Consider the following 18,567-nt stretch of genomic DNA (forward strand, 5'->3'; position numbering starts at 1 on the left):
GGAGCCTGTGCTCCGAAACAAGAGAGGCCGCGATAGTGAGAGGCCTGCGCACCGCGATGAAGAGTGGCCCCCGCTTGCCACAACTAGAGAAAGCCCTCGCACAGAAACGAAGACCAAACACAGCAAAATAAATAAATAAATAAATAAAAGAGCGGCCCCTGCTCGCCACAACTAGAGAAAGCCCACGCACAGAAACAAAGACCCAACACAGCCATAAATAAATTAATTAATTAATTAAAATAAAAAACAACCTTTCATTATAAAGTTCCGTCAAAAGATCACCTAATTATCAGTCTTATTATAATATGTTAGGAAATGATTTAATAGTGGGACTCAAACCTTAAAAGGAGGAAGCAATTGTCAAAAATAATCATAATGAGTCAGCTATTCTCACGCTAATGAATTTCTATCTGAAAATCTAATATGGTAACTCATTCTCTTTTCAGTTTTCCTTTTCTTAAATAATAATAAGACATTACATTTACATTTTTTAGTCATTCATAGATTTTCTATTTTTGGATTGCCTGATCGTTACACTGCTTCTACTTCCATGTATCTTTTTCTTTTTGATTTGTAATTGCATGTCATACATTAAGGATATGAAAACTTTTAATGTCACATATACTGCAAATATTTTTACATTTTTTAAAACATTTTGACATGTTTACTATTTTTGCCACAGTAAATTTAAAAATTTTATCTGGTTAAATCCATCATGATTTCCCTTCATTGCCTTTGGTGTCATTTCTCTGCAGGCTTTTACCACCTCAAGATTAGAAAAAATACTCACAATATTTTATTCTAGGACTATTTGTATTTCATTTTTACACATTAAATCATTAACACTATTGAAATTTATTTTGATGAATTGTTTAGGACTCTTTTTCTTTTGTTTTATTTTTTGTTTTTTAATTAATATTTAATTTAGAAATAATTGTAAATTCACATACTGTTGGTTGTAAGAAATAGTACAAAGTCTTCCTGCCTTAATGCAGGAATCTTTTTCACAATGCATATATAACTTATTTCTGTATATGCAGATTTTATCCGGGAAGAGTTTGTCTTCCCAACACAGTCAGTGGGTACGAAGCTGTAATATCATGACAGTTTCTTAAGATCATTTATAATGAATAAGATCTGTTCCCTTTGCTACATTCCCTGAGATTTTATGGTTATGATCACAGTGGGAAGGGAACAATGATGGCATCTCTGATACCAAAGGAGTAAAGAATACTGCTAGAATTTGCCTCTGTAAGAAGTCTAGGAGGAAAGCGTGTTTAGGCACAAGAGTTGGCTTAAATCTTGATCTCTTCTCTTCACTATCAGCTATTTCTTTGTGAATACTTTCTCATTTATATAATTAAGATCTTTACCATCGTGTTAGTTTCCTATTGAACTGAAATATGATGCAGTTTTTATTGTGTAACAGTATACTTTTAAACTTGAGATGTATGCACCTAAAGATCTTAAAGCAAATTGCTGGACCAGTCATTTGCAAAGGTTATTAGGAAAGGTAGATGGAAGGAAAGTGTGATGGAGCCCAACTATATGGCTGATTCACCCTGTTGTACAACAGAAACTAACACAGTATTGTGAAGCAATTACACTCCAATAAAGATCTATTAAAAAATCTTTTTTTAATAAATAAAAGATTTTTTTAAAAAGAGAGAAATAAACATCTGCATTGGTCAGCTTTCTCCAGAGAAATGAAACAGAACGTAGACACATAGACACACAGACATGTAGATAGATACAGACATAGATACATGCAGAGAAAGAAATATCTCTACCTACCTATCTAGTGTCTGTCTGTCTATCTGTCGAGAGATTTATTATAAGGAATTGCCTCACACAATAACGGAACTTGAGAAGTTCCATGATATGTCATCTGCCAGCTGGAGACCCAGGAAAGCTGGTGGTGAGGTTCCCATCTGAGTCCACAACTTGAGAACCAGGAGCGTCAATAGTATAAATCCGACTGCCAAGCAGGAGGAGGCTCATGTCCCAACTCAATCAATCAGGCAGAGAAGAAGAACTTTCCCTTCACCTTTTTCTTTTATTCAGGCCCTCAGCAGATTGAATGATACTCATCCACAGTGGGGAGAACAATCTGCATTACTCAGTCTACTGAGTCAAATGCTAATCTCTTCCGGAAACACCCTCACAGACACACACAGAAATAATAATTAGCCAGCTGTTGGGCACCCTGTGGCCCAGTGAAGTGAACACATAAAATTAATCATCACACCATCATATAAGATGACACAAGATTTCAGTAAGTTAACACTGAAGAACATCTGTTTAATTGTTGCAAAGTCACCGGTTAATAGCCCTTTGGTAAAACTTATGCTATCATTGCTTACATGTATTTTGAACCCCTTGTCTAGAATGCTTGCCTACCCATTATCCCATCTTCAGGAGCCAGAACGAATACTTTCGCTTCCAAGAAGCCTTTTCTTATGCCCCTAAAAGAACTTTTTCCTCTTTTAATTTTTGAGAACAGTTGTATTGTACTTCTTTTAAAATGTGTATTCTGCTTCACAATATGAGTTAATAAATGCTATTTCTTATACTGTAAGCTCCTCAAAGTTTCTCTGTACACAGTAGACAGTAAAATACTGAACTGAATTGAATTAGTAGATATCATTATTGAATTTATTTAACTTATAGTTCATTTATACCATGTGCTTTTATGAGCAACTACAAGTGTACAGTACCTTGCCTAAAATGATGAAGACTACAAAGATGAGTAACTCACAATTCCCACAATTTTGAGCAAAGACAGAGTCCAGGGTCAGAAGTAATTATACATTCATTAAGCAGTTACTGCTAATCACCTATCATTATCCATGTCCTAGACTAAGTGTCATGGATACAAAAATGAGGAAGTCATGGTCCTTGTCCCCAACAAGTCCATTTAGATGAGTGAGAAAGGCAGAAGTGTAAAAAAACTACTTAACTTGAGTGTGAAGAGTGCTACAATAAGGGGTCACACAGTTTGCTGTGAGTTCCAGAAGGAGGCTGGGGCAGGAGTGGAGAGTGATAAGGAGAAAAAGTTCTACAGCAGGAGTGGAGAGTGATAAGGAGAAAAAGTTCTACAGAATAAGTTCTGTTTGAACTCAATGAGATGGTATCCAGTAAGGAGAAGGGGCAGCACTATAGAAGGATCTGTACCCAGTGGGATAAGAGAGGAGGGCACATTTGGGAACAAGTAGTTCTGTGTATCCAGAATATGATGTACATGAAGGAACCTAGGCTGCAATTATGTTGAAATGGGAGACCAGAAGTAGTGCATAGATGCCCCCACATCCTTTCATCCTCCCCCCCTAGCATGAAGCAAAGCAAATGTTTAGAAGACAAGAGTAGAAATGATGGCAAAGGAGGGGATCATTGAGAAATAAAAATCTCTTTAAAGCTGGAAAGGGATTGGAACAGAGCTAGCAGTAGATGGATCATTCGATCCAACTTTACCAGCCTCAGAGTCATTTCAAGTTTCCAGGAAGCTGTATATAAGGTTCTTGAAATAATAATCTTTTGCTTATTTTCCCCAGCAAAAGAGGAAAACTCCAAGTCCAAGAGAACTGACTTTGGGTTCCAACTTGGGCACAACTGCCTTGTCTTTAGATCCAGCTTGCTCCTAAATGGCAGGAGTGAGCACCCTTCACATATTTCCTGGTGGGAGGAAACCACCCACAGAACAAGTCATCACAGACTGCTTGTTCCTCCCAGCAGAGTGATGACAGAACACTCTATTCCCCAGGCTCTGCCTCTACTTCACTGAATCATTTGGGAACATTTACAAGTATTTGTGGGACTTTGATACTTGGATAGGTAGGAAGAGCAGAAGGGCATTCCTGGCTTGGTTTGTTGCTTGAGCTTTTGAGTGGTCTTCCAAACTTGTGAGTAATAGGAACGATGTTTTATTCTTCTCACTTTTATAGTTTTGATGAATATAGCTTTAAAATATTTTTTAAATATGAGCTCCATTGGTCAAATATTAAACAGTCTGTGTGGAGGCTAGAAATTGAATAATCAACTTATGGAACTATCTCATCTCATCCAATTATCTCATATCATGCAAGAAATTATATCCCAAGACAACTTGAAACTACATGCCCAATGTCATATACCAATTAACTATTTGTTGATTAATTTCCCTGGTGATGAATTAATATCTTTCATCTGCTTGTTAGCTGTTGGAAGGCTCATAAGAGAAGAGTAGAAAAAGGTATCTACTTAGATAGTTTTGGTCAAAATGGCAGAAGTGGGCATCAAGTGCTGACAGAAAATTCTGCTTCAAAATGGTGATGTTATATATATATATGCATGTGTGTGTGTATATATGAATATATATATAAAATCTTATGACTTTTAAAATTCAGATCCACAGTGCACTATTCCCTGATTCTGTATACCTATTCCTGGCAAGTTGCACATTCTGATAAGTTGTTTAACTGCTAAATACCAAACCATTCTTAATGATTTCATAACCAGATTTTCTTTGACATTCTCAATCCCTTGTTGGCATTCATTCATTCAGTCAACAAACATACATTATCTTTTCCACATAATTATGATATGAGAGCTAAGATCTCTGTCCTGAAGAACAGAGATGGTTAAGCAGAGTTGTTAAACAGACATTAAGCAGACTTATAAAACAATGTAAAAATACTTTAATAGTGATTTACACTGAATTATGGAATTAGAGAGTAGCAGTTAAAGCCGCACTCAGGTAGGGAGAGCATGTAGATAGAGAAGATAAGAGAGGGCTGAGGACTGTGGTATAGACCATTCATAATTTAGAAGTTGGAAAGGTGAAAACCAGCAAAAGAGCTTGAAAAAAAAAAAGCTTTGAGTGAGATAGGAGGAAACCTGGGAAATTGTGGTATTAAGAAACAAATGAAAAGACTGTTTCCATTAAGAGGAAGGGGTCAGCTATATCAAATGCTGCTGAAAATTCTAAAATGATAAGAACTGATAGTTGACCATTATTATGCTGATTTGAGTGGGTTACAAAGAGCATGGGAGGTGTGGATGGGAATCTTTGCTATGATCCAGGTGAAACTACAAGTTCTGATTCACATCAGGTTGATACCAGTGAAGGTGGTTGGTCTGAGATATATTGCAAGGGCTCCTTTGTCTGTCTGTCTGTCTGCCTCTGTCTCTCAGTTTAATGGCTTGACGTGCGATGTGAAAGGAACAGAGGAATCAAGGAAGACTCACAAGTTCTTGGCCTGAGCAACTACTTGAATAGCGGTGCTATTTATTGAGACGGACACTTTAATAGATGCAGGTACGTGGGAGGGTCATGTAGAAGTCAAGGAAAGAACGAAGAATTCAGTGCGGTACATATTAAATTAAAGCTATCTATAAGTATCTAAGTGGAGATGTCACGTAAGTGGGAATACCCCGTTCTGAGTCTCAGGGACCTTATTCTGAAGCTGTGGACCAGATTTGGAAACGTGAATTTGAATCATCATCGGTTGAATTGAAAGGGTCAGTGGAGGATTATTTTAAGATGGGAAGCATTATACCATGTTGTAAGCTGAAGGGAGTGACCCGGTAATTGTGCCCAGGCAAAGATGTGAGCAGAATAGTGGTGACAGGGGATGCTTGAAACTGGGATTTAAAAGGATGTTCATTTACAATGTTGAAGTATGAGAATCAAGTAGAGTGAAGGATTGTTGAGAGTGGGCAGATTTTTTTTAATTGGAGTATAGTTGATTTACAGTATTGTTAGTTTCAGGTGTACTGCAAAGTGATTGTTATACATGCATATATATATAATATATATATATTTTTTCAGATTCTTTTCCCTTATAGGTTATTATAAAATAGTGAGTATGGTTCCCTATGCTATACAGTAGGTCCTTGTTGGTTATCTATTCTATATATAGTAGTGTATATGTTTAATCCCAAACTCCTAATTTATCCCTCCCCTCCTTTCCCCTTTGGTAACCATAAGTTTGTTTTCTGTGTCTGTGGGTCTATTTCTGTTTTGCATATAAGTTTACTTCTATCTCTTTTTTTTTTGGATTCCACATATAAGTGATGTCATATGATATTTGTCTTTGTCGGGCTTACTTCACTTAGTATGATAATCTCTAGGTCCATCCATGTTGCTGCAAATGGTATTATTTCATTCTTTTTTATGGCTGAGTAGTATTCCATTGTAAGTATATACACCACATCTTCTTTATCCATTCATCTGTCAATGAACATTTAGGTTGCTTCCATGTCTTGGCCATTGTAAATAGTGCTGCAGTGAACATTGGGGTGCATTCTTTTTTCAAATTGTGGTTTTCTCCAGATATGAAAAGTGGATAGATTATTAAACTGAGTGCTCAGTTGTTGATAAGTCATCTAGATTGATAATGAAATCTTCCAGAAAGATGACAGAAATACCATCTTAAAAGTTTCAGTAAATGGGACAAATGTCCTAGATGTTGATGTCCTACATAGTCTGATAGCATGCTCTTCAAAGGACAGAGGAAACAAGATCTGAAAGCAGCAATGAAGAACATGAAGGAAATTTACACCATCTTCAAGACTATGTTCCTAATTCAATGGGCAAAAAAGAAAAAGCCACAACTTGAGACAGTGAGAAAGGAAGCTGTGTCCAGGTTTCAATTAGAGAAAGAATTGAAGGGACATTCAGTGAAGAGCTTCAGATAAAGGGGATTTGGTGGGTTCTAATCCATGAATTCCAGAGGGCACAAGGGTTAGGAGAGTCCTGAAAGGGTGGGAGATTGGGCCAGATGAGGCAACATTCACTGCCATATGAACATGGCTCTAGGGCATGATGGGATTAATCCTGTGGTCTCCTAGGGCAAGAAGTGTAAATCAGTTCTCTTTGAGTGTCAGCCTCTCAGTACCGATCTCTTAGTTTGTGAAGAGAGGTGAGTGGTACTGAGGCTCATGGTAATTATCTTTTTGAGAATATAAGGAACTCTGGGGGCTTCCTTTTCAAACGTCTATGAATGGCATTACAGCTGGAAAAGGGACAGGTCTTCCTGGAGCCCATGGCTCTATGTAGACTTCTCTTAAATCCTGCTACTAGGGAAGGCATTACATATGGAAGATGGAGGGGAGAAAGGCAAGCCTGGATACTATGTGAGATCTTACGAAGGCTTAAACAAAGGCTGTGATAACAAGAATCCAGAGGGAGACATAGAGATCGTGAGATCCCTTGTGGACCCAGAATGCCTTGGAGCTGTTCTTTCATTATGAAGCTCTCTTCTTGACCACAGGGCTCATTCAGAAGTGGTAGCCAAGGCTAGAGCTACAGCCTGTAGTTATAACCTTGAAATTAAGTCCATAGTTAAGGGAATTTCCAAACTCTGATATGAACCTCTAACTAGTCTCAGGGAAATCTGCATTCTCATGGTCACAGAATTATTTTATTCTCATACTCCCCAAATATTTCTACTTCTCAATTATCCAAACTAAGTAATCTCAAGATGACATGGGTTATCTACAAAATAAGTGTCAAATTTATCTCCTATGAGAAAAACTATTGCATTGGTTGTTGATTCATCTTCTTTACTTGACAGTTCTTGCCAGAACAATAAGAGGCAACATAAAGAAGAGAAGAAAAAAGAAAAAAAAAAAAAAACTGACCAGTATGGGTATTGATTGTTCTATATACATTTTTCATTAAATTTTCCCAACAACCCTATGAAGTTACTATTTCATACTCTTTACAGAGATGAGGAAACAGATTATCAGAGGAATTTGAAATTTTCCCCAAGGAGATGTCAGAAAAGCAGCAGAACTGATTAAAACCTGGAGTTATCTGATCTGAAAACACTTGCTCTTTTAACCACATACCAACCAAGAACACTAGCTAAGCCAACTGCACGTTCCTTTCCCAAATAACCAAGCAAGCAACTAATAGTTAAAGATTATTTACTCTGGGTAAAATGCTGTGCTGGGATCTATGAGAAATACAGAGGTAAATCACAATCTCTATTCCGCAGTATGAACTACCAATTTGGCAAGACAACCTGTTTGCGTAAAGGTGCAAAAAGTTAAATAATTCCAGAGGACAAAGGTGGAATCATTACCACTGCTCTGAGTATCATGTATGGTTGAATTTGCTCAAGTGAAAGAAAATGTGATGTAATATTAATGTAACAAAGCCAATTTTTTCTCATTTTGACTATTTAAAAAATTTTGAAACTCTGATAACATTTCAGTACGTTACTTTTTGTCTCTATAATACATTGGTTTCGGTCTTGTTTTGTTTTGTTCTTGCAAAATTGAGTTCTTGATGCGTATATAGTTTCACATCCTCTTGTTTTTTTCAGTTAAACTAGATAATATAAGAAATTTCCCGTGTTAATGGCAGTTCTTTATACACATAACGATTAATGACATAGTAATCATAATACAAGGGAACTGAAGAGAGAGGAGGGCCTCTCAGGCACAGGAGGCAACGCAATCCAGAATGAGGATTCACTTTGGGCCAAGTCAGAGTTGGCAAGACTTAGGTTCCAAGCGGTCCTGGGGAGGGGTTAACTAGATGAGTCAGCAGAGGCCACATGACATAACTTCTGCCCTGTCAGTCCACTGCACTGTTTGGGCCTGCCACCTGATTTGTGTCCCTTTCCAAAGGACTCTCTGTGGGTCAAGCCAGTGGATGCCAAAGCAAGGTCATTCAAGCATCAGAGAATACATTTCCAGAAGCAGATTTGTTTACTAACTGGGAAGGCATCCACTATAACAGAGGGAACAAACGAGTTTTTCTTTACAAACCTGTCCCTGACCCTTGCTTTTAGCAAGGGTTCCCACTTTCCTTGGCAAGCTTTTTCCTGCTCTAAAGCCAAGTACAGCTGAGCAGGCAGGGAGCGTATCCTCACTGGCTGTGCAAGGCTGGTGGCTGAGGTCACACATGCCATTGTAGAATGGAAGTTTGGGGATATATGAATAAAGCAGCACCATTATCTAAACTCTGGATGACTTTTACAGTGTTGTGTTTGAGAAAGTGGTAGCTAGGTGAAAATTCAACATTATAGTACAGAAGCAGCAATTTGAGGACTGAACTGCTTGACAGTCCTTGCTGCCACTACAAAGCAAAATCTTTGTGCTAAACAGAAACTGACTTTCAGCTGAGGTCAGTGGAGGAGCAGGATTACTGGGGGAATCTTATTTTTTTGTAATACATTATTCTTTCCTTCAAGCCCTGATCCTTTATGGAGTCTGATATTTCATGAATGTTGTTGAGCATTTTGGAAGTTTCCTCCTTGTGAGATTTTGTACTGTCAGAGTTGATGCTTTTATTATAATTCACACATACAAGATACAAGGCATTAACCAAAGAGACTATTTTTTTACTCAAAAATTAAACAACTAAAAATTAAATGTAGTTTCTAAACTTTATTTTGCCATGTTATGAATTCTAGCATATGAAATAATTCTGTAAATTTTAGAAATATAGTCATCTCTGTATGATTTTTGTCTTATGTTATCATAGAAATTTTTATAAACATTTATTTGCTCCCAGAAGATATTCCTAAAGTTAACTTTCTAAAGTTAGCTGGCTAAAAGACCTACCATTAGTATAGATATTAACTATCCACCCTTTGCCTTAAATTTTAATTAATTGAGATTTCTTAATAATTGCTGTTTTAAACATAAAATTAACAGTCATTACAATTAATTTTTGCAGTAATTTATTATTGCAACAGTAATTGTATATTTATACTTCAACTGAATGACAGAATTTTAATATATAAATCGTATAGGAAGACCCTTGTTGACAATTGCACCTGGAATGCTCATCTGTAATTAAATGAAAATATTCAAATGTTTATAATAAATCTGAACAACTTGACTTGTTAAAATGCTGATTAGAAATGATTGTCTACATGTCATGCGATCAGTGATTTTCCATAAGTTTAGGGATGCAAGACATGCTGCTGAAGTAGGTCATTTCTCTAAACTTGAAGAATAAACTAATGCAATTTCAAGTAGATGCCATGGAAGGAATTCAGTCACGGTTTAGTGGTTTTGAACTCTAGCTTTGCTACTTTCGTTTTGTACATATTTATTTAGCACCTACTCTATGCTGAGAATTCAATCAAATACTGACACATCAACTAGTAAGAAGGAGGCCTTTGTTCTCTATGTGCTGAGAGTCTGGGAAGTTTACACAATTTACACAGCTTCTCTAAACTTCTGTCTCCTTTCCTACTCTGTGAGCCTCACAGCTATATTAATAAATGTCAAATGAGATGATGGGGACAGCCTGTATTTCTTGTGCCATGTAAATAACGTATTTATTAACATCCCAATTGTCCCAACCATCTTACAGGGCAGGTGGTGCAGCTTAATAGTCATGGGAACATGCTTAGAGTCCAGAGCCTGGGTTTGAATCCTGGTTGTTGTGTGACTTTGGGTAAGCAATTTAACCCCACTGCTCTTAGATTTACTACAAAATTGTGACAATTAGATTACTTCCGGACTTCCTTGGTGGTGCAGTGGTTAAGAATCCGCCTGCCAATGCAGGGGACACGGGTTTGAGCCCTGGTCCGGGAAGATCCCACATGCTGCAGCACAACTAAGCCCGTGCGCCACAACTACTGAGCCTGTGCTCTAGGGTCCGTGAGCCACAACTACTGAGCCCACGCGCCGCAACTACTGAAGTCTGCACACCTAGAGCCCGTGCTCCACAACAAGAGAAGCCACCGTAATGAGAAGCCTGCACACCTCAAAGAAGAGTAGCCCCCGCTCGCCACAACTAGAGGAAGCCTGCCTGCAGCAACAAAGACCCAATGCAGCCAAAAATAAATAAATAAATAAATTCATTTTAAAAAGCAATTAGATTACTTCCTTCATTGACAATTAAATTAAATACGGATTATAGAATTCAGCATAGAATCTAGCACATAATAAGTATTCTGCTGAGGTTAACAGTTATTAAAATTCAGTGCAATTGATCCCCAATTAAAAATAAGGGAATGCAGAGAGGTTATATAATTTATTCAAGGCCACACAATAAATTGCAGAGATGAGACTCAGCCAAAGCCCTTACTTTTTACATTTTGGGTCTCTAAACATATTGTTATAGATGTAACTGTTGGATGAATTTGAAGGATACTTATATTATGTTAATCAATGCTTTTAAACTTTCTCCTTGGCTGGGTAGGTCCTCCAGTCCAGTTTCTTTGCTTGCCATACACATCCCAGACCACCAGATTGAATCCTCCAGAGTGTGGATGTGGCCTGGTGAAGGGTGAGACCACATTAGTCCTTAGTCTCCAGCTGCCTCTCCATTGAGAAAGAAACAGTTATCTCATTGAGACAGGGACCTTGCTTGGGTAGGTGAGCCAGGGTCCCAAAAATTGGAAAGCTGGGTCCACTCATTGAATTGTGAATCCTGTCGTCCTCTCCCTCTCACTGAGCCAAGCCTGAAAGCTGAGCTCTTTGTGTCTAATCTGTTTGTGTGTGTGTTTTTAATTAGCTTGTTGAATTACTCTCTTAAAGATGGCGGAGAAGTCTCAAGGAGACCAGGAAAAGAGCAGGAGAGACATCCTGAGGTCCACCAAGAGGACATGGGCTCCCCTGGATGAGCACCTGCCCCCTGGCTCTGAGGAGGAGAGCCACAGTCTCACCGCCCCCATGCTGGGTGAGAACGGGCCCTCAGGGCTATTTGAATCCAACCTACTGTGAGTGGTGAGGGATATGGGGGTTTTGGGCTGGGGGCAAATGATTTTGGAACAAAGACTTGACTTTGAAGATACCAGTATTCCTGGCATGATACCAGAAACTTCTGTGAAATGGGCACATCTGACTTCCCCTACAGACACCTAAGACACAGACCTTCTTGATGGAAACAGACCAACTAACGAATGAACTCTGCTTCCTTTCCACTCCAAGATCCCCTCATCCTAAGTCCCCAGGATCATAAAGCTACGTGGAGTCCATGCCAGAGACATGCAGCTTCGTAGGACATCAAACATTTTATTGAAAGGCTTTTATTTGCTGGGTCTTGCACAAGGTGTTGATAATAATTTTAATTGTTTAAAGAGTAATAAGTAAGAAAACACTTCTCCCTTCACTGTGATTTTTTGTTTGTTTGATTTTTTATGATGTAACTGATGGCTTTTCTTCTTTGCCCACCACCGATTTATTCTATCCCTTCACAGTATCTCAGTTGAAAACTAAGCACCTCCCATGTCCACTTGGCCTTTTTGGTTCACCAGACACCTTGTGAGGGGATAATTCAGGTACCTCACTGCTTCATAGGATAAAGTCAAAGAAAATAAGCCCAGAGTGACCTGTAACCAACCAGAATGGAAACAAATATTTACAGGAAAACTACTTTTACATCCTTTCCTTTTTGCCTGTTGACTATTTGTTGAGCCAGTGGTAAAGATCCACCTTAAAAGACTGGATGCCTTTTTAACACAGGGTGCCTTTGGCAATTCTGGGACTGTAGTGCAATTTGCCCCTGGAATGAATGCAAATTTGGTTTCTAACCTGGCAGAGAACTCCTTGCAAATGAACATCACTGGCTAGCTGCCTTATGTAAATGTGATTCAGTAAGGAGAGGCTCCATGTGATTTATATCCAACTAGAGAAAGGCAAAAGTCTCCTATGCTTTTTCACTCTTTGTATTCACACCAGGTAATTTAAAAATTATTCTAACATCTCTTGCTCTTTGGTGATTTTTTTTTTCCTTTTCACATTTTTTTCTTTCTCTCTTTTTTTTAAGTTAGTCCTTTGGCAAGTTTACACTTCATTTTCAGGAAAAGCTGATTATGGAAAACCGGAAGTTTTGCCTTGGGGAAAAAATGAATATGCTTATAGGAACATGTGACTAAATACTAGGAACCAGACCTATTAGGTGGTGGCTGAATAACAGGGTGGGATCACTTTAGCTGGTTATGCTTTGACTAACTGGTCTGTTTCTCATTAGTAGAAGATTCCAAACAAGAAAGTATTCAGCACTGGCTGGACTCTGGATTCTTGTAAGTGTTTCTTTATGCCCTTACACATCCTTCTTGCAAAGATCCATGAAAACAGTATGGGTAATCCTTCTGGGACAGGTGTGACATGTAGGGATTTTCATTTTAACTGGGTGTTTGAAGGATTACTCTGTTATTGCAAAAGTTATATATCGGTTTAAAAGTACAAAATAGAGGGGCTTCCCTGGTGGCACAGTGGTTGGGAGTCCGCCTGCCGATGCGGGGGACGCGGGTTCGTGCCCCGGTCGGAGAGAATCCCACATGCCACGGAGCGGCTGGGCCCGTGAGCCATGGCCGCTGGGCGCGTCCGGAGCCTGTGCTCCGCAGCGGGATGGGCCGCAGCGGTGAGAGACCTGCGTACCGCAAAAAAAAAAAAAAAGTACAAAATAGAATAATATTATTTCAGCCCCCAGCTGTTCATTGGTTTCCAAAAGCCCTCTTATAATAAAGCCTAACTGCATAACTCTGTTTAATTAAGGAGCAATTTAGCATAATTTATTTACACACATTGTTTGACTCACAATACTTTTGTTTCTTTCTAGTGTCTCTGTAAATGAAAACCTTCAGCCAGCCATCAACCACATTGGTAAGACCAGAGAACCCAGAAGCAGTTATGCTTTGTGGACCTGAGTAGGAGATGTATTAAAATGTTTGTGTGAATAAATCTAAAAATGAGAATTATCAGAGGTTCCTAGAAATGGAAAAAAAATCTCAGAAACCATTCAGCTCAATCAGTTTCTTTAATATTTAAGGCAAGCTCAGAACGGATAGGTGTTATCCAGCAGCAGGTTGGGGGCTAGAAACAAGGACTCTTGCCATATCATTAGCTCAGACTCTAACAGAAAACTCACTGGGTCTGTGAAGACATTTTGCAAGGATGTAATTATGGAAATGAAAATGAAATTGTTTAATTTTTCCTGACACTGTATTGTACTTTTATTTCTAAATCTAGTTTCTTTCTATTCTTCAGTCTTAAAATTATATCCTCTCTTTCTAATGATGCATTTGTTCTCAAAAACAACAAATGACTGAATTCTATAGCAAACAGTACAAGTATGTATTTCCGATGCAGAAAATGTATCACACTTGTTACATTGAGATTTGATAAGAACATTACAAGAAGAAAAAGAAATTTAACTACAGGTCTCACAGTTTACATCTTCATTAAGTCAAATACGGTATTTCATAGAATGTAAGACTCCTCAATCATAAAATGCACCCACATTTTAAGTACCACTCCAATAGGAAAATAAAACAACCATCCTTGTCATCCCTGTCAATTATAACTAGGCATTATAGTAGGCAACATTGACTACTAGACACATCCTGATTTCATAGATGTTAAAATGTGAAAACAGTGTGTTTTAAAATTGATGTAATGCCCTAAATAATGCATGTAAAAAATGACATAAATAAGGAGTTTAATGATTAGAGGGAAAATTATTAGTCTAATTGCTACTTACTTGGCTGGTTTTAATTATTTCACTTCCTTCACTGCCACTTAAATTAAGATTGACCATTGGCTACAAACCAGTTTAAATTTAGGAATTTTTACTTTAAAAATCTAGGTATATTGTTCAAATTTCCTCCTTTGCCAAGCTTCTTTATTTTTTTTAAATATAAAAGTTCCATGATGCCAGAAATCTCTGAAGATGTTTGCCAATAAATTGAATTTAAGTACCTTTGTTCCTGACAGTTTATTCTCATGAAAAGGCAGGAAGTTAAGAAATATAGCCAGCATTTCATATCCCTCTGATACTTCATCTTGCCCAGATTATAGTAGGAGGCCTGGCACCAGTTCTGGGGTTGTCAGTAACTATATTAAAAGCTTCACTTCCCAGAAATTAAGACAAATCATGGCCCTTCCTCCTTTGAATCAAGTCAATGAAGTAAAAGCATGAGGTGAAGAGTTGGAGGAAAGAAGGGTAACAAGATGACTCTGAGATCAGACATGCGCAGTTTCTACTTGCCAGGTCCTTTGTCTTTAGCGAAGTTTTTAATAATAATGGAAAAGCTTCTTACAAGTTTAATTGAGCCTTCACTTTTACAAGGCCCTTCCTCATCTATCATATTTTAAACTCAGTAACCTGTGTGGTAGCAAGGCTGGTGTTCATCTGTGTTTGCAGGTGGAGAATCTGGGTGGTCAAGTGCCACGATTTTTAGTTACAGCTGGTTGGAGGTGGGTGGAGGGACCTGTGGCTGGGCATTCTCTCAGCCCCTCTGTGTGCTGGTTTTGCTGCAATGAGCTCAAGGCACCCTGAGTTTAGGGAAGCCAAGGACCACACCAGGAAGTGGAAACTATAACAGTAGTAGCAGAAACTGGAGACCTGAAGGTCATGAGGGGTGTGTCAGAGAGAAAACTGTGGTGAAACAAAAAGGAACTGAAGAAGAGAAAGGAAAGTAGTCTCTGCTGGAGGGAAAATCCTGTAAAAGCTCCCACAATCTCAGTGTGATGTAGAGTGGTGCATTCTTTCCTAGGTAAGCCGTAACCAATTACCACAAACTTGGTGACTTAAAACAGAAATTTGTTTTCTCACAGTTGTGAAAGCTGAAAGTCTGAAATCAAAGTGTCAGCAAGGTTCTCTTTTAAGGAAACATTTTAAAGTTCTTTAAATCTTGCAACCTTTTGGGGGCACTATATAGTTCAATCATTATATCTTCTAAGGGAAGAAAAATAATACAATGTCAGGTGGGAAATTATTATATATAAGTACGTTTCACTGTAGTGATTTTTCTTTTATTTCAAGTATATTTTCTTAGAGTTTCAAGTTTGATTCTCTTGTATGTGCTTTAATATCAGTAACTATGGCAACAAGATTTTAAATGCTGTCTGTAGTATAAGTAAAGGGGAAAATGGAGAGAATAAAACCTTAAAAGAACAAAAAAAAAGTGTCAGCAAGGTTATTCTCTCTCTGAAAGTTCTAAGGGAAGAATCTTTCCTGGCCTCTTTCTTGTGGTTCCCATCAAACCCTGGCATTCCTTGACTGGTAGCTACATCATTGCATCCTCTACTTCTGTTTTCACATGGCTGTCTTTTCCCTGTGAGTCTTCTCTATTCTCTTAAGGACCCCAGTCATTGGCTTTAGGATTTATGGCTCACCCTTATCCAGTATGACCTCACCTTTACTAATTATATCCGCAGAGACCCTATTTCCAGATAAAGGATACATTCTGATATGAAATTTCAGATACTGAAATGAAATTTGAGGGGGATACTATTCAACTGACTACAAGTAGAAACCACTCTGAGGCTGGTTTCCCTCAGTGATCATTCTGAGGCTTTATACATTAAAGTGTAACAATATCCAAGTGCCTGCTCATCTTCCAGGTGACCCAGTACCTCCCATGGAAAGCATTCTAGTGGACCTCAAATAAAATGAAGAGGTGGAATAAGGCTTCAGTGGCCCTATTGCTGATTTCCTCCTATGTCCTGAGATGGCCAAGGTCAGGTCTTGGCTTCTAACGGCGATTTTTTGCCTTTCATGCTGCTCTGCAGCTACCTAAAGTCTAATTTTTTTTAAAGTCTAATTTTTATTAAACTGGAATCTGGTTGGCTATCTTGTTCACCACCATTATGCTAGGTAGAGCTCCCAGAGGGGAATGAAATTAGTACATGTGGAGGGCACACAGTCTAGGTACTTTTTGTGTATATTATCTCATTTACCAGAACCATCTTCTGTGGTGGATATTATCATTAGTAACTTTTGCAAAGAGGAAAATGAGACTCAGAAACGTTAAGTAACTTGCCCAGAGTAACCCAGTTAGTAAATAAGTGAGTTGAGATTTGAACATGGGTCTGTCTGACTCTGCAGCCACGTTTCCTCTCTAGAGGACTATAGTATAATTTACTATCCGTGTTATGCATGGACACTCCTGGAAGTATCCTGGGAGGAAAGCTCTGCATCAGTGTCCCTGCTAGAAAAGTCAAAGCATGAACAATGTGGGTCTGTTCACTGGCATCTACTTCTCCCTCCAGGTCTTCTGACTCTTGTGCACCAGCTTTTACGGCCACAACTCAGTCCTCTTGAATTTAAATGTTTTGAAGTAGGACAATGCTAATTTTTTAAATGTCAGTCGAGTATCCGTAGGAATGAAAAATGGCCACATCTGGATCTTAAAATAAAAAAGATGCATCAAATTAGTTTTCTAGAAAGTCATAAGAAGCCCATTCTACCTTAACTCCAGAAATTTTAAATTATAAGAAACTAAACTCTTGGAAAATCGACATGAGTGAGGTACTAGCCCTTAAGAGTTGGAAAATTCCATGGTTATTGTTTTTTTTCCTGAGGTTCACTCAGGTTTTTCCTGAGGTTTCTGATCCCTATACATTTCAGTCTCAAACTTATAATTAGTAATAATTAGTAATTATCATATATTGAGTGCCTGTTGCATATTTTAAAAATATTGTGAAGTATTTCTCAAACAAGGTGATTGATTAACCTCATTAAATATTGAAGAAACAGAGACTCGGTAAAGTTAAAAGATGTACCTAAAACCACATAAAGCCAAAGAGGTGGACACATGATTTGAATTCTGTTTGATTTCAAAGTTCATGCTCTTTTTACCAGAAACCAATATACTGCATACTGGTGTAAATCCGTGGCCATTAATTTTATCCCTAGCTTTTCCTTATTTCTGTGAGCCAAGCTTGGATAGCAAAAAGGTACACTTCCATTTAAGGGTTTTTTTGCATTGAAAAAACCTTATTTCATTTACAGTTGAGGTACATAAAGAAGATTTAAATATTATTAATTAAAAACAATTGTAGAGAGGGCAGAAAGCAGAAGCAAGAAGTACTACAATCCTGCAGCCTATGGAACAAAAACCACATTCACAGAAAGATAGACAAGATGAAAAGGCAAAGGGCTACGTACCAGATGAAGGAACAAGATAAAATCCCCGAAAAACAACTAAATGAAATGGAGATGAGCAGTCTTCCAGAAAGAGAATTCAGAACGATAGGGAAGATTCTCCAGGACCTCAGAAAAAGAATGGAGGCAAAGATCGAGACGATGCAAGAAATGTTTAACAAAGATCTACAAGAATTAAAGAACAAACAAACAGAGATGAACAATACAATAACTGAAATGAAAAATACACTCGAAGGAATCAGTAGCAGAATAACTGAGGCAGAAGAACGGATAAGTGAACTGGAAGACAGAATGGTGGAATTCACTGCTGCGGAACAGGATAAAGAAAAAAGAACGAAAAGAAAGGAAGACAGCCTAAGAGACCTCTGGGACAACATTAAACGCAACAACATTCACGTTATAGGGGTCCCAGAACAAGAAGAGAGAGAGAAAGGACCCAAGAAAATATTTGAAGAAATTATAGTCAAAAACTTCCCTAACGTGGAAAAGGAAATAGCCACCCAAGTCCAGGAAGCGCAGAGAGTCCCATACAGGATAAACCCAAGGAGAAACACGCCGAGACACATAGTAATCAAATTGGCAAAAATTAAAGACAAAAATTATTGAAAGGGAAAAACGACAAATAACATACAAGGGAACAGCTGATTTCTCAGCAGAAACTCTACAAGCCAGAAGGGAGTGGCATGATATACTTAAAGTGATGAAAGGGAAGAGCCTACAACCAA

At 38.1% G+C, this 18,567-nt stretch overlaps 1 protein-coding gene across 1 annotated transcript in view; it reads left to right on the forward strand.

Moving 5' to 3' along the window:
- Positions 1-11,487: 11,487 nt before the first annotated feature.
- Positions 11,488-18,567, forward strand: part of ITPRID1 (ITPR interacting domain containing 1) — a 68,133-nt gene continuing 61,053 nt past the window's right edge. The window contains 3 exon segments of the mRNA XM_029233057.1: positions 11,488-11,629; positions 12,926-12,974; positions 13,514-13,557. Coding sequence (XP_029088890.1) covers positions 11,488-11,629; positions 12,926-12,974; positions 13,514-13,557 — 235 coding nt within the window.

The sequence above is a fragment of the Monodon monoceros genome, unplaced genomic scaffold (genome assembly GCF_005190385.1).
Source record: "Monodon monoceros isolate NGI ecotype Baffin Bay Population unplaced genomic scaffold, NGI_Narwhal_1 Super_Scaffold_2, whole genome shotgun sequence".
In the NCBI taxonomy this organism is placed as follows: domain Eukaryota; kingdom Metazoa; phylum Chordata; class Mammalia; order Artiodactyla; family Monodontidae; genus Monodon; species Monodon monoceros.